Raw genomic sequence first — 12,999 nt, 5'->3', positions numbered from 1 at the left:
ACAAAACACAAATAATACTACCACTAATCAAGAATAATAGAAAATGAGAAGGTGACAGCTCATCGTCTTAACTATTTGTGTTGGTCGCTCATCAATCATCACATGTTTCTTTAGTTCGAAATTGGTCGTAAATCAATCAATAGCTGTATTCACTACATTCACGTTTTACACCACCACCACGCATGCCTCGGGTCGAATAAAAAATCGTGTAAGCCTTTGGATTTTTGTGTACAATTCCCAATTCCTATACTTAGAAAACTATTAAATGAACTTGTAACAGTAGTTAGTTTTGCATCTTATTTCATCTTCTAGATAAAGTTTATATATTATATTTGACAAATAGATGATAAAGCTAAATATTACAGTCAGAAAAAGTGCACCGTTTAGTTTCGGTTTCAGTTTGAAGTTTGAACACGTAACGTAATTCTATTATATAAAACATTATTTTAATTAGTGGTATATGTATAGAAATTTACAAGAAAAAACAAAAGAGAAGCATTTTTTAATTCAAAAGAAAACAAAAAGCATGAAACAAATTACCAGAAAGAAAAATAAAAAATGGAAAGCACGTAACATATCAGTTATCAGACGTGAAAAAAGTCGGAAACCCGCATTGGCTTTGTCCTCTATATAAACACCTTTGGCCTCTAACCTTTCTCCTTCCCTTTCTTCTTCCTTATTTGGCTCTCACCACTTGTCTATCTGCGTTTTCACTAGCTGTGTCTATTTGCTTGGCTCAGGTCCGATGATATATATGCTTACTTCCTTTCCTTTTCTTTTGGTCGCTTTTCTTATGAATTGAATATGTTTTCTTCTTTTTCTTAATGGTTAAATAATATTCTTAACAACCAAACAACGTTTTTGTACAGAGCCAGTGGATAATAGTAACACAAAAGAGGGGAAACAAAACACATATTAATGAAGCAAAAGAGTTGCATATGATTTTTCTAAAATTTTGGAAGCTATAGGTTATATCCATTTATTCAAGCTTGAAGAAATTATTGTTTCTAGTTGTCTTCATAGTTCATATGAAAAAAATAATAAGTACTGTGTAACTAGCCTTTGGCAATCGTTACATAAGTTCTTAACCACGTTAAGATTGATATATTATCAAATTTAAACAACTTTTAGTTTTGACTATTTCATTATGTTTTGATTATTTCTATTATTCAATCTTTATTTTTTCCTGATGTCAAACCATATCATAAAAACAATTATAACTTTTCGTTAAATATATTATTCCTTTTCTTCTACTTAAATGTTTTTTACTTTGTTGCAAACCTTTTAAATATATTTTCTAAATTATTTGATCTAATATTGGAATCCAGTCGTTTGTTTTTTAAATATCGAAGGGTCAGCATCGGCTGGTCAGTGGTCGATTTGATCAGTGGTCGTCTGGTTGGTGTGAAATAAGCCAATCAAAACATAATCCTTAATTATCTCTAGACACATGGAGAATTAAACTTGCACACTTAGGCTGTTTTTGTTCCCACCATTTTTGTCTGAATCTCTATTTCCTCCTCTTCTTTAATTAAGCATGATATCACTGATACAAGATTCTCGGTATATAAAGGTTCTCGAGTAGTGGGTGAAACCAGCGATTCATCAACTTACAATGGAGATTGAGTACCCAAGATATGACACCCTTTTATTTGGTTAGTGGCCAAATTGCTCTGTTTTTATTTTTCTCCGGCAAATTACTCTGTTTTACTCTTCAAAAATCTATAACTTTTTGTGGGAATTTTACAGATCTTGATGATACCCTTTATCCATTGAGCTCTGGGATTGCTAAAGAATGTGGACAGAACATCAAAGGTGCATTTCTCCATTTCCAAAATAATTATCTTGGTCTCCAAGTCATTAGATTTCTGTAAAATCATGTGAGCATTAAGACTTTGGATTGAGTGTTTCTTTTTTTTTTTGGGTAGATTACATGGTGGAGAAGCTTCGAATTGACAAGAGTAAGATCTTGGAGTTGTCTAATTCACTATACAAGAATTATGGAACTACCATGGCCGGTCTCCGAGTAAATTCACCTCTTTATTTTACTTCAACTAAACCACTTCAATTATCCATAGGTTAATTCTTGATCGTGTTTGATCATATTTATTTTCAGGCCATCGGTTATGACTTCGACTACGACGACTATCACAAGTATATATAACAAAAACTCTTTGAATATTACAGAAAAACCTTAGGATAAATCTGAAATATTGTCTTATATCTTTTAACAGTTTCGTACATGGGAGATTACCTTACGAGAACATCAAGCCAGATTCGATTTTAAGAAGTCTATTACTTAGCCTGCCTCTTCGCAAGATCGTAATGCTTCTTCTCAATCTAATCATGCCCTCAAAAAACACATCTTTGGTTTTTTCTCATATGAATCTGTGACAATATTGCAGATCTTCACGAACGCAGATAAGTTACACGCAGCTAGAGCCTTAGAGAGGCTAGGATTAGAGGACTGTTTCGAAGGAATCATCTGCTTTGAATCATTAAATTCTACTAATCGCGACAACATTAATGATAATGATGAGATCTTCGACATAATCAGATACTTATCCGACCATGAAAATCCAGTTTCCGGTTTGCCTAAGACACCTATTGTCTGCAAACCATCTGAAACCGCCATCTTAAAGGCTCTTGAAATCGCCAATATTGACCCTCAAAGAACCGTGAGTGTCAATTTCACAACTTTGTAGTCCCATTACTGTTTACTTCCATCTCTGGATTAACTATAACTTAACTAGTTTTTTTTGTCTTGTAGCTGTTCTTCGATGACAGTGTTCGAAACATTCAGGCCGGTAAACGCATTGGTCTGAACACCGTTCTGGTGAGTTGAAAACGTTTATTTTCTCCCGGAGAGTGAACGTTGGAGAAATGATTTTTACCGTAGAGAATGATTTTGTTTTGTTTGGTGATAGGTGGGGACTTCACAGAGAGTGAAATTTGCAGATTATGCGGTAGAGAACATTCATAACCTGAAGGAGGCTTTGCCGGAGCTCTGGGATTCGGAGGCTAAGCCTGAAAATGTTAGGTATTCCGGCAAGATTTCCGTGGAAACTCCGGTGATAGCGTAATTAGCCTTCCTTGGTTAGTTGGAAGATTCCGGCAGAGAATTGATGATTGTTTAAGAAACTCTGCTTTGTAATTTCTGAATACTTTCCCTGAGTTAATTAATAAATAATCTCCTTTGCAATCCTAAAGATGAAAAATCTAAATTACAAAATTACATAGCCGCTCGTTTATAAATGGATTGTATCTGGCCCAAGGCCCATTTGAAGCAATTTAAAAAAAAAAATCAAATACAATAGTTCAAACGATAAGGTGACGTGGTGAAAATCGGAGAAACGCGATAAGGTGCGTCTCTCTCACTCTCTCGTGATCGTCTGATTTTACCAAACTTCAGTCAATGGCGATGACGACGACGACGACGACACTCTTCCATCCACTACTTCCTACTAGCAGCTACAAATCCGGAGCTGTGACTTCTTCCATTGTCTCATTTCCTCGTTCCCAATTTCCGTCTTCTTCGTCGTCTCTCCAATTTCACTCGCTTGTCTCGGATTCGACATCGATTTTTGGTCGGAGGAAGTTTACCGGGAATCTCAGAAGAGTTTCCGTTATCGTTTCCGCCGCGGGAACTACTGAACCTCTCACCGTCCTCGTTACCGGTGCCGGTGGAAGAACAGGTTCTCTCTCTCTCTCCGATCATTTCGTATTCGGCTCCTTCTAAAATCCAACATAAATAGCTCTGTTCGTGTTCTCTAACGCTAAGAAGTTTCTTTTCTACAATGTGGTATTTTGAGATTCCATAAGATGATTAGTCAGTGTTGATGAGTTAACTTTGTGATTGTCCTCTGCATCTACCATTTGAAACAATGGCAGGGCAAATTGTGTACAAGAAACTGAAGGAGAGGTCGGATCAGTTTGTGGCAAAGGGTTTAGTGAGGACAAAGGAAAGCAAAGAGAAGATCGGTGGAGAGGACGAAGTGTTCATTGGAGATATCCGAGACCCTGCAGCCATTGCTTCTGCTGTTCAAGGAATCGATGCTTTGGTCATTCTTACGAGCGCTGTACCACAAATGAAACCTGGCTTTGATCCTAGCAAAGGAGGGAGACCTGAGTTCTTCTTTGAAGAAGGAGCTTATCCAGAACAGGTGTGAGAAACAACTACTACTTAAGTACTGTGTGTGTTCTTGTGGTTTTTTCCATTCTCGTTTTGGTTTTGATTTATTTTTCTTTCTTTTGCAGGTTGATTGGATTGGTCAGAAGAATCAGATAGATGCTGGTTTGTTATTCATCTCTATGAGTTTTTTTTTTTTTTTGTATGTATGTTTAGCTTAAGTGCTCATGATCTCGTCTTTGTTGATACAGCTAAAGCTGCAGGAGTTAAGCAGATTGTTTTGGTCGGGTCGATGGGAGGAACAAACATTAATCACCCTTTGAATAGTATTGGCAATGCCAACATTCTGGTGATTCCTCGTTCTTTGTTTTCTTTAACAGAGAGATGAGTTTCACAGCAAAATGTTCACAAACTTTAATCATCCTTCGTTCTTTGTTTTCTTTAACAGAGAGATGAGTTTCACAGCAAAATGTTCACAAACTTTAATCATCCTTCTGTTGTAGGTTTGGAAGAGGAAAGCCGAGCAGTACTTGGCTGATTCCGGGATTCCGTACACCATCATCAGGTATTTTTGTAGTTAGACTTGCATATGATATGGTACAAATCGCAATGGTGGAATCTCATCTTACAATTTTCATCTTGGAATCAGGGCGGGCGGTCTGCAAGACAAGGAAGGTGGCATCCGAGAACTACTCGTGGGAAAAGATGACGAGCTTCTCGAGACAGACACAAGAACAATCGCAAGGGCTGATGTTGCAGAAGTCTGCGTTCAGGTGTGTTCATTATGACAAGAAAAGGATTCATATACTGAATAATTCCATCAAGCGTATCCATTCCAAACCAGTTTTGCCTCTCCTAATCCATTGTATGTCTTAATCGAGCAGGCGTTGCAGCTTGAGGAGGCAAAATTCAAAGCCCTTGACCTGGCCTCAAAGCCCGAGGGAACAGGCACCCCAACAAAGGATTTCAAGGCACTTTTCGCTCAAGTAACCACTAAGTTCTGATCTTCCGTTTAGTGCTTTTTCCCATCTTTGTCAATGTAGCAGAGTCATAGGATTAGACGCTGAGAGGGATGAGTAATTAATGTTTAGATACACATGTCTAAATCGGCTCTTTCTATTTCTCAAGGGGTCTTCCCCTATATTTAAGTAACATCAACAAAAGCCTTTGAAATATATTTAGAGATCATCAAAACTAGAAATAGCAATGAGGGACCACAACTAATGACTAGAAGCTCAGATTCCAAGCTAAAGAGTTTTCCAGAAGTAGTAGTATAGCAAATATAAAGGAGTAAAAACATCTTATTTCAATGTAGCATTGGTCCTCGTGTGTACATTGGAGAAGTAAAAACCTCCTTTCAAAACCACAGTTTCCTCTATGCTTCCTCTATATATGTGTTATACAACCTAGATAAGTTAACTCAGCTAGCAAAATATACAAACTCTCTGATCATCCCTAGCTACAAAAATAACGTTAGGAGAACCTAGCTGAGAAAATCATAAAACGTGGCATATTATCATCTATTAAGAAATTCTTCGGACGCAGCACTCTCGTCTTTCATCTGCAAAAGAAATGACACTGTCTCAGTACAATATCTAGATAGACTTAGATGGCATTTCAAAAGTAAGTATGAATATGAATCCAACCCTGTACCTGTAATTCTGTGTCTGGAAATAACAGGAGAGACAAAAAGGAGATACAGACTCGCGTATGCTATCATTAGCAATCAAGCCTTGGAAGCTGATTTCCAAACAGAAAGAGCCATGACGGTTCTTCCCTTCCAGCCTTGCAAGAGCCACCGGTTATCTTGATCGATCACAAAATCCTTGTGGTAGAAAGTGTTGACCTTTTGCAGCGCTGTCTTCATAATACTCGGGTCAAATGAAACTTGCACCAACCCTGACCTCATAGCTCTGACATGCCACTGCTTATACGTCTCAGGCCTCTCCACTCTCTCCCAGCCTTCGCAGGCAATCACATTCAGTGCCTCTCTCCCAAAGACCTCCATCTCAAGAAACATCCTCTCTTCGTCTTCCCGTGGGACAATTGTCTCAAGCATGTCGAAAATCGAGGAGAAATGAAATAGAGCCTCACGAAACCTCGTCACGAAGAACGGTGCGTTGTAGGCACCATTCACAATGCCAAATACAAAAAGATCAGGATTGATCTTCCCGATCAGATTGAGAACAGCGTCTCTACAGCTTTCTACTTTGACCGACTCGTCATGCAAGTTCTCAGCTCTATACAGGCAATTAACAACGATAATCTCATCTTTATCGATATCAAGATCTTCAAGCTGAATGGCATCCCACTTCTTAGCGATTGCTTTATACTCAAATGGCACACCAAACTCCTTAGCATACGCTGCTAACCTCTGACCAGCTTCTTCAACCCTCTGAGCCGGACGAAACCCTGGCTGCGGAAACTCAATCCCTGTGATCCTAAGCCTCGGTGAACCATGTAACGAAAACCGGTGAATAAGAGTCGGCCATTGGAAACCATACAAGATACCAAAATCAATGACATGAACTCGCTGAGATTTCCCAACAAGTTCACGTATCGTCCTGTTGGTTATAAAGTAAGAGAGCTTCCTAAAAGGGCAACACGTGAGGTAAAGCTGGTGAGCCTTGAGCACGGCTGCAGCAGATCTCGGTTTACTCACAATCCCTTTGTAAATCTGGCTTCCTGTACCGGCTAAACGTGCCTCGAGACCATTAGCAAAACAATGAGCCAACCTCTGGTTCCCATCACCAAACGGCGTGGAATGTTGTCTAATCTGTTTCAGCAACTGACCAGCACACCTACGGTCATCAGCTGCAACAGCTTGAGCACAATGTATCAAAAGACTTCTCAAATCCACAACTTCTCTTTTCCCACTTTGCCCTCCTCCTCCTCCTCTTCCTCGTCCTCTTCCTCTAGCTCGCCTCTTCCCTTCTTGAGGCGCTGAAGTTTTCTTCTTTTCCACTCCTTTCTTCAGGACTTCACGCAACGCATCAAACTCGATCATGCTCTCTCCTCCTGGGATATGAACCAAGATCTTATCCACCACATCTGATCTCGAAATGGTTTCAGGGAACACTGCTGGTAGTTTGCTACATCTCTCTTCTTCCACACCAATCTCATCGCGGTTAGGGTTTTTCCGCCCTTTGCTCCTACTGTTCTCCTCTCTGAAACTCACAATCAACTCGTTTTGCTCTGGAAGAAACCTACTAGCTTCTTCAATCCCACGCCTAAACAGCCAAACGGATTGATTATCCCCAGAAGGGTACAAAGTGTTGGACGATTCCTCAAATCCATCTCCATTGATGGTGACTAAGCCATTGGATGCGCTATACGAAGATTGCGGAACACTTAGAACCGAGGAACGATTCTGAGGATTCCGAAAATCCAAGGTGAAACCACTCAGAGGCTTGATAAACCCGCCTGAGCCAACACGATGACCGGTGTAGTTCCCGGGGACAACGTGGTCAAGATTCTCGGTGTTTCGATCAACGAAAGCTAAATTTGGTTCCGGAGAAGGAGGATACTTCTTACCGATAGCTTCGTAGAGCGATCTCTCTGCGGCTTCGAGATCGAGAGACTCCTGTAGCATACAGGCTTTATCCTCCATGTCTTCCTCCATCAACATCTGGCTAATGTACCCTAATACGGCATCGGAGAAGTCGAAATCGTCGGCCGGATCATCTTCTTCTCGAGTGAAAACGAAATTATCCGGAGCTGACGTCACGACGGTGTTTCTGTGATCGGAGAGATGATTGTAATTGAAGCCGTCGAATAGTGGTACCGGAGTGAAGCTATGATTCGGGAGTGACGATGCGGATTGGTCGGGTAATCGGGTCCGATTGATCGTACCCGAAAGCCCGTTTAGACCTTGTTCAGTAATCATATGGATTCTTCCAAAACCAAATTTGAATCCGAATGAGAAGTTGAAGAAGATGACTCAGGAAGAAGGAGAAGAGAGTAGTAAACGACGGGCTAGAGAGAGGGAGGACCAGAGAGAGAAAAGAGAAGGAATCGGAATAAATGCGTTTTTTATATTTAAAATTAAAATTGTCTTTCTCCAAGGTAGGGAAAAGCAATCGTAGCCGTTGATCTTATTGCAATGTTTATTTTACATTTTAATTTAAAGAGGTTTTTGTGGGGACCTGTCGTCGTGCTTCATTTGACATTAGCGAAAATGTGCTTTTCTTATCGATAATTGTTTGACACGTGTCGACATTACAGCAAATTAAAGCTTACAAATCTCTTTTAAATTGCAGTTAGTACACATTTAATGGCAGTATTCATTGGATTTTATTAGTTTTTTCTCCAACTTACGATGAACTAAACATATTTTTTTCCCCCAACTACGTTGTACTAAAGCTTAAACCTTACTTTAAAACAAAAACTCTCTAAACTTAACCTGATTTTCTTAGCTAATTAATATATATACGTCATTCTTCTGTTTCATAATTAAAATAGTATTGAAAATTGTATACAACTCCATAAATTTTGTAAGTTAATTAGTAATTTGATTTAAGTAGTTAGTTGTTTTCTTTATTTTAACTAGAGTGAAATAAATAGTTTTGGTGCCAACTTTCGTCTTTTCTTGTGCGTTTTTGATGCTCAACCAGGTATATCAAGTCAACTAATGTTAGTTAGATTAAGCATCGGCGGATATACAAACCGGTTCTACACTCCGGCCGGTTCTACACTGAAGACAAAAGCCCACACAAGAGGAGCCAAAAGCCCAAAGGATAGAAAATTTCAAAGCAAACTCTCCGTTACCTCCACGGTATCCTTTCTAACAACATAGTTCACAGTATTTCAAACTTCACAGCTCTTTAATCTCATTATAATGTATTGTATCTTTTTAAGCTCTTCTCTATATCGCAGCATGTTGATGTTTTTCTTTCGTCTCTTGCTGGACTGTATTGAAAATCTGTAACATGCATGAATGATGAATGTTTTAAATGAATGGAAGTATAAAAGTTTTTTAAAAAATCTTGATATATCTACCCAAAGGCCCAGATCACTAAAGAAAACGAGAGAACCTAAAAATGAGAACTTTTTAATATCCATTAATTAATGTATTTAACACTACAATTTTAGATGTGAAAGAAAGAAAAAAGGTAGGTCAAGCATAAAAGACACTTTACACACCTTAGCAATGGGCGCTTGTACATCATTAATCATTTGCATATATGATTATATACCTTGCTAAGTCAATTAATTTAATATTTGCTTCTGCGATGATTTTATATGAATGTTGTTTTACTTTTTCACACATTTCACCATATCACGTTGTAGTCATGTGTACTTTTTTTGGAGCGTACTCAGAAAAGTGACCTCAATTATTGAAACAGTAACACAGAGCTGCTCTAAAACTATATATACTCGGACCCTTAAACTTACAACTCACATGGAAAATAGAAGTTCTGTAACAATAATAATCATAGACAACTCCACATGCTCGTGTAATACGATAACTCAAAGAAGCTTGTCATTCAACTTTTGCGGCCCTATCTCATCCATTTAATTCAACTTTTATTATTGCTCAGAAATAAACAATATAGAGTGTATGCTGCAAAACTAATATATTTATTTGTATGTCGATCTCAGACCACCCACACGCTCTTAATGTGATGCTTGATTCGTTTGGCTCATTTGTAAGATATGTTCGCAACAAATATACAGGAAAATTCCATTTATATATGTTAACATGCGCTGCGACTAAACAACTATAAACATGCGTTCATGCGGAGATAATGGCAAATAAAAATATAAGCTATGCTTAGTAAAAATAAGAACAGACAATATAGACAAAGCGAGAAAAGCATACGTTACAGTATTTGGTTGGTTTAATACTTTAATTCAATTTAATTTGTTCGCTTTTTCGGTTTTGAACTATATATACCGAGCCAGGTTTTCTAAATTTTGGTGTAGATTTGATTGAATTTTGGACAACAAAAATGAAGTAAAGCTATGTTAAGTATTCTAATCAAAAATATGGTCTTAGTAGTATTGAGTTTTCGCTTTATTATATTTATATTTTCGCTTCAGCAAAAAGGAAATAATAATAATAATTTTAGCTAGATTATTTTGATAGGAAGACAAGAAATTATCACCGTTTGGGTTACAAGAGAAATTTGACTTGGTTTAGTCTGAGTAGTTCGTTCGGTTTGGTTTTTAATGGCACAGTTGAGATGAGCTTAATCTTTCAGACCCTGTAAATGTGGAGAATTACAGGAAAAGAAACAGAGACATTTTACGGTCCAACCAGCATCAGACATCAGGCCCCATAAATACCATTCCACCTTCCCGCTTTCTCTCTGCTCTATCGAATACACACTTCTCTCTCTTTCTTTCTCACTTTCTCTCTCTCTCTCTCTCTCTCTCTCTCTCTCTCTCTCTCTCTCTCTCACTGTCTCGATGGCGGCGACTGCGTTTGGGATTCGCTTCTTGTGGTTGGCCGTTACGATTTCCTTTCTGTTAGCCGCTACAAACGCCAAAATCCCCGGCGTTTACACCGGCGGCCCATGGCAAAACGCACACGCCACTTTCTACGGCGGCAGCGATGCTTCCGGCACCATGGGTACGTATCTACTCTGCCTTACCAAAAATCCATCATTATCAATACACAATACGATTCCTAATACAAATATGTTTTCTTCTCTCTCTCTGTTTTGTTGTATTCTGCGCGTGGGGTTTTGAAAGGCGGCGCGTGTGGTTACGGGAATTTATACAGCCAAGGATACGGTGTGAACACGGCGGCGCTGAGTACCGCTCTGTTCAACAACGGCTTTAGCTGCGGTGCTTGCTTCGAGATTAAGTGTACGGACGACCCGAGGTGGTGTGTCCCGGGAAACCCGTCGATTTTCGTGACGGCGACCAACTTTTGTCCGCCGAATTTCGCACAGCCGAGTGACGACGGAGGATGGTGCAATCCGCCGCGAGAGCACTTCGACCTCGCCATGCCGATGTTCCTCAAGATTGGTCTGTATCGCGCCGGCATTGTCCCCGTCTCTTACCGCAGGTCACTTGCTTCTTTCCTTTCTTCTTCCTCTTTCCGTTCTTTTCCAACCACCGTTTCTGTTTTGTCGGTTTCCATAAATAGCTGAATTAATAAGAAATTAGCTGTGTAGTTAAATCATATACTGTATTAATACGGTGAAAAAATTACACAAAGAAAGTTTAGTAAAAGGTGCATACCAACTTTTGTAGATTAAATTATGTTTAGGAGATAATATGAAGAATAGTTATGTGTTTATATAAATGGGATGTTTAATATCTAATTATTATGCTAAGAGACACTCGTTAAAAAAAAAATACAAGCCAGAAAAATAATATTTTATAAAATACGAGACATGTTATTATCCCTGAGTTTTTCATATAGTTATGTGTTTATACAAATGGGATGTTTAATATCTAATTATTATGCTAAGAGACACTCGTTAAAAAAAATACAAGACAGAAAAATAATATTTTATAAAATACGAGGACATGTTATTATCCCTGAGTTTGTTGTCCTCTAGGCTTCTGTCACTTTTGGAAAACGGCCTATGTTTTTCAGACTTCAGAAACTTAAAAACATCACACTCAACTTTTGTTTGTTCTCTCTTAGACAATTTAAATAATTTATTTTAGAAGGGAACTAATTTATTTTATTCCATTTATCTTTTCGGGAAAACAAGCAGGACATGTTCTCCAGTATCCCAGAGATGCATCTCTCTCTCTTCCGTCTCTTGTCTTTTTGTAAATAATTGTCTGATTCTGTTCGTGTCTTCTGTGTTCCTCTTCAGGGTACCTTGTCGGAAGCTAGGAGGGATAAGATTCACAGTAAACGGATTCAGATACTTCAATCTCGTTTTAATAACTAATGTCGCCGGCGCCGGAGACATTACCGGAGTGAGCGTCAAGGGTTCAAAGACGGATTGGGTGAGGATGAGCCGGAACTGGGGACAGAATTGGCAGTCCAATGCCGTACTCATCGGCCAATCTCTCTCTTTCCGAGTCACCGCCTCCGATCGCCGTTCCTCCACCTCCTGGAACGTCGCTCCTGCCACGTGGCAGTTTGGTCAGACTTTCTCCGGCAAAAACTTCCGAGTCTGAACTATAAGATCAACGGTCTCATTTAATGAAAACACCAATACTCAGATGTCATTGTTATTTCCTTTTTAAAACTTTTAATATGAGAGATAAAGGAAAAGCAATTTTCCCGCCCTGGGTTTTCTCTAAATTTTCTTGGGAAAATTTCTGGTGGCTTTGGGAAAATGTTTCCTTTTTTTTGTTTTAGGAAGAGGATTCCTTTTAATGTTTGTGATTGCGAATTTGCAAGTGATTTGTTTTGTTTGTTTGTTTTTTTATCGTTTTGTTGTTATGGCATCTCTGCTAATACAGATAGGACCGTTGTGTGCTCGACCAATATGTAACGGGCCATTGGGCCAAGTTAGGAATATTTTGTTTCTTCTTAAGGTTAGTAATTCTAAAAATTATATGTACTACAAATTTTCTGAAACTTGATGCAATATTAGTTTGGGACTAATGATGTGTGTGCTTACTTAGTGTAAGGAAAATGAAGTTATTTTCATCAAGGTTGTGATTTTTAAAAAGATCAAGCGAGTGATTATGTAGTGAAGAGGTAAAAAAACTTGGAATGGATTAATGAAAAGAAATGGATTTAAAAACAGAGTTGCGAGTCTCTAAGGTTGGTGTAATCACTGCATTTAACTGCATATTTTTTTGTGTTAAGATCGTCTCATTGTGAATGTGATTGTGATTTTTTTTAGTGCATGTGTTAATGTTGTGGATGTATGTTATGCTTTTTTTATGTAATATTAAATTATATTAAAAAAAAAGAAATAATGTTTTATAAATTTTGATTGTGCTGT

At 38.4% G+C, this 12,999-nt stretch overlaps 4 protein-coding genes across 5 annotated transcripts; 3 read left to right on the top strand and 1 right to left on the bottom strand.

Annotated features, from left to right (window-relative positions):
• The first annotated feature begins 643 nt into the window (after nt 1-643).
• On the top strand, nt 644-3,201 carry LOC18026981 (uncharacterized protein C24B11.05). 2 transcript variants are annotated; one of them, XM_006410894.2, is made up of 9 exons: nt 644-740; nt 1,574-1,655; nt 1,750-1,815; nt 1,929-2,026; nt 2,117-2,154; nt 2,235-2,322; nt 2,406-2,678; nt 2,771-2,836; nt 2,928-3,201. In XM_006410894.2, exons 2-9 carry the CDS (start codon nt 1,616-1,618, stop codon nt 3,081-3,083), a joined length of 825 nt encoding a protein of 274 aa, XP_006410957.2. In that variant the 5' UTR covers nt 644-740; nt 1,574-1,615; the 3' UTR covers nt 3,084-3,201. The 2 variants fall into 2 exon arrangements, with proteins under 2 accessions (XP_006410957.2, XP_024004191.1); XM_024148423.1 differs by lacking the exon at nt 644-740 and adding an exon at nt 753-968.
• A 113-nt stretch (nt 3,202-3,314) lies between these two features.
• LOC18026980 (uncharacterized protein At2g37660, chloroplastic) lies at nt 3,315-5,281 on the top strand. Its single transcript, XM_006410893.2, has 7 exons — nt 3,315-3,695; nt 3,892-4,163; nt 4,258-4,294; nt 4,381-4,478; nt 4,633-4,694; nt 4,779-4,902; nt 5,014-5,281. Exons 1-7 carry the CDS (start codon nt 3,416-3,418, stop codon nt 5,131-5,133), a joined length of 993 nt encoding a protein of 330 aa, XP_006410956.1. The 5' UTR covers nt 3,315-3,415; the 3' UTR covers nt 5,134-5,281.
• Nucleotides 5,282-5,309: 28 nt separating this feature from the next.
• On the bottom strand, nt 5,310-8,253 carry LOC18026979 (scarecrow-like protein 9). Its single transcript, XM_006410892.2, has 2 exons — nt 5,783-8,253; nt 5,310-5,690 (listed from the first exon to the last, which is right to left on the bottom strand). The coding sequence occupies exon 1, from the start codon at nt 8,013-8,015 to the stop codon at nt 5,856-5,858; it is 2,160 nt and encodes a 719-aa protein (XP_006410955.1). The 5' UTR covers nt 8,016-8,253; the 3' UTR covers nt 5,310-5,690; nt 5,783-5,855.
• Nucleotides 8,254-10,467: 2,214 nt separating this feature from the next.
• On the top strand, nt 10,468-12,582 carry LOC18026978 (expansin-A3). The gene is made up of 3 exons (XM_006410891.2): nt 10,468-10,703; nt 10,826-11,144; nt 11,911-12,582. The coding sequence occupies exons 1-3, from the start codon at nt 10,541-10,543 to the stop codon at nt 12,218-12,220; spliced, it is 792 nt and encodes a 263-aa protein (XP_006410954.1). The 5' UTR covers nt 10,468-10,540; the 3' UTR covers nt 12,221-12,582.
• The last annotated feature ends 417 nt before the right edge of the window (nt 12,583-12,999 follow it).

Source organism: Eutrema salsugineum, unplaced genomic scaffold, assembly GCF_000478725.1.
Source record: "Eutrema salsugineum unplaced genomic scaffold, Eutsalg1_0 scaffold_10, whole genome shotgun sequence".
NCBI classification, from domain to species: Eukaryota; Viridiplantae; Streptophyta; class Magnoliopsida; order Brassicales; family Brassicaceae; genus Eutrema; species Eutrema salsugineum.
The sequence above is the reverse complement of the archived record's forward strand: the minus strand, read 5'-3'. Positions and strand labels throughout refer to the sequence as shown.

Bases quoted from the DNA above. Each gene is read 5' to 3' on its own strand.
- LOC18026981 (XM_006410894.2), top strand. From the start codon at position 1,616: ATGGAGATTGAGTACCCAAGATATGACACCCTTTTATTTG. The intron at 1,656-1,749 runs GTTAGTGGCCAA...GGAATTTTACAG, and splicing joins ATATGACACCCTTTTATTTG to ATCTTGATGATACCCTTTAT. The intron at 2,679-2,770 runs GTGAGTGTCAAT...TTTGTCTTGTAG, and splicing joins ATATTGACCCTCAAAGAACC to CTGTTCTTCGATGACAGTGT.
- LOC18026980 (XM_006410893.2), top strand. From the start codon at position 3,416: ATGGCGATGACGACGACGACGACGACACTCTTCCATCCACTACTTCCT. The intron at 4,164-4,257 runs GTGTGAGAAACA...TTTCTTTTGCAG, and splicing joins AAGGAGCTTATCCAGAACAG to GTTGATTGGATTGGTCAGAA. The intron at 4,903-5,013 runs GTGTGTTCATTA...TTAATCGAGCAG, and splicing joins TTGCAGAAGTCTGCGTTCAG to GCGTTGCAGCTTGAGGAGGC.
- LOC18026979 (XM_006410892.2), bottom strand. From the start codon at position 8,015: ATGATTACTGAACAAGGTCTAAACGGGCTTTCGGGTACGATCAATCGG.
- LOC18026978 (XM_006410891.2), top strand. From the start codon at position 10,541: ATGGCGGCGACTGCGTTTGGGATTCGCTTCTTGTGGTTGGCCGTTACG. The intron at 10,704-10,825 runs GTACGTATCTAC...GGGTTTTGAAAG, and splicing joins CGATGCTTCCGGCACCATGG to GCGGCGCGTGTGGTTACGGG. The intron at 11,145-11,910 runs GTCACTTGCTTC...GTTCCTCTTCAG, and splicing joins GTCCCCGTCTCTTACCGCAG to GGTACCTTGTCGGAAGCTAG.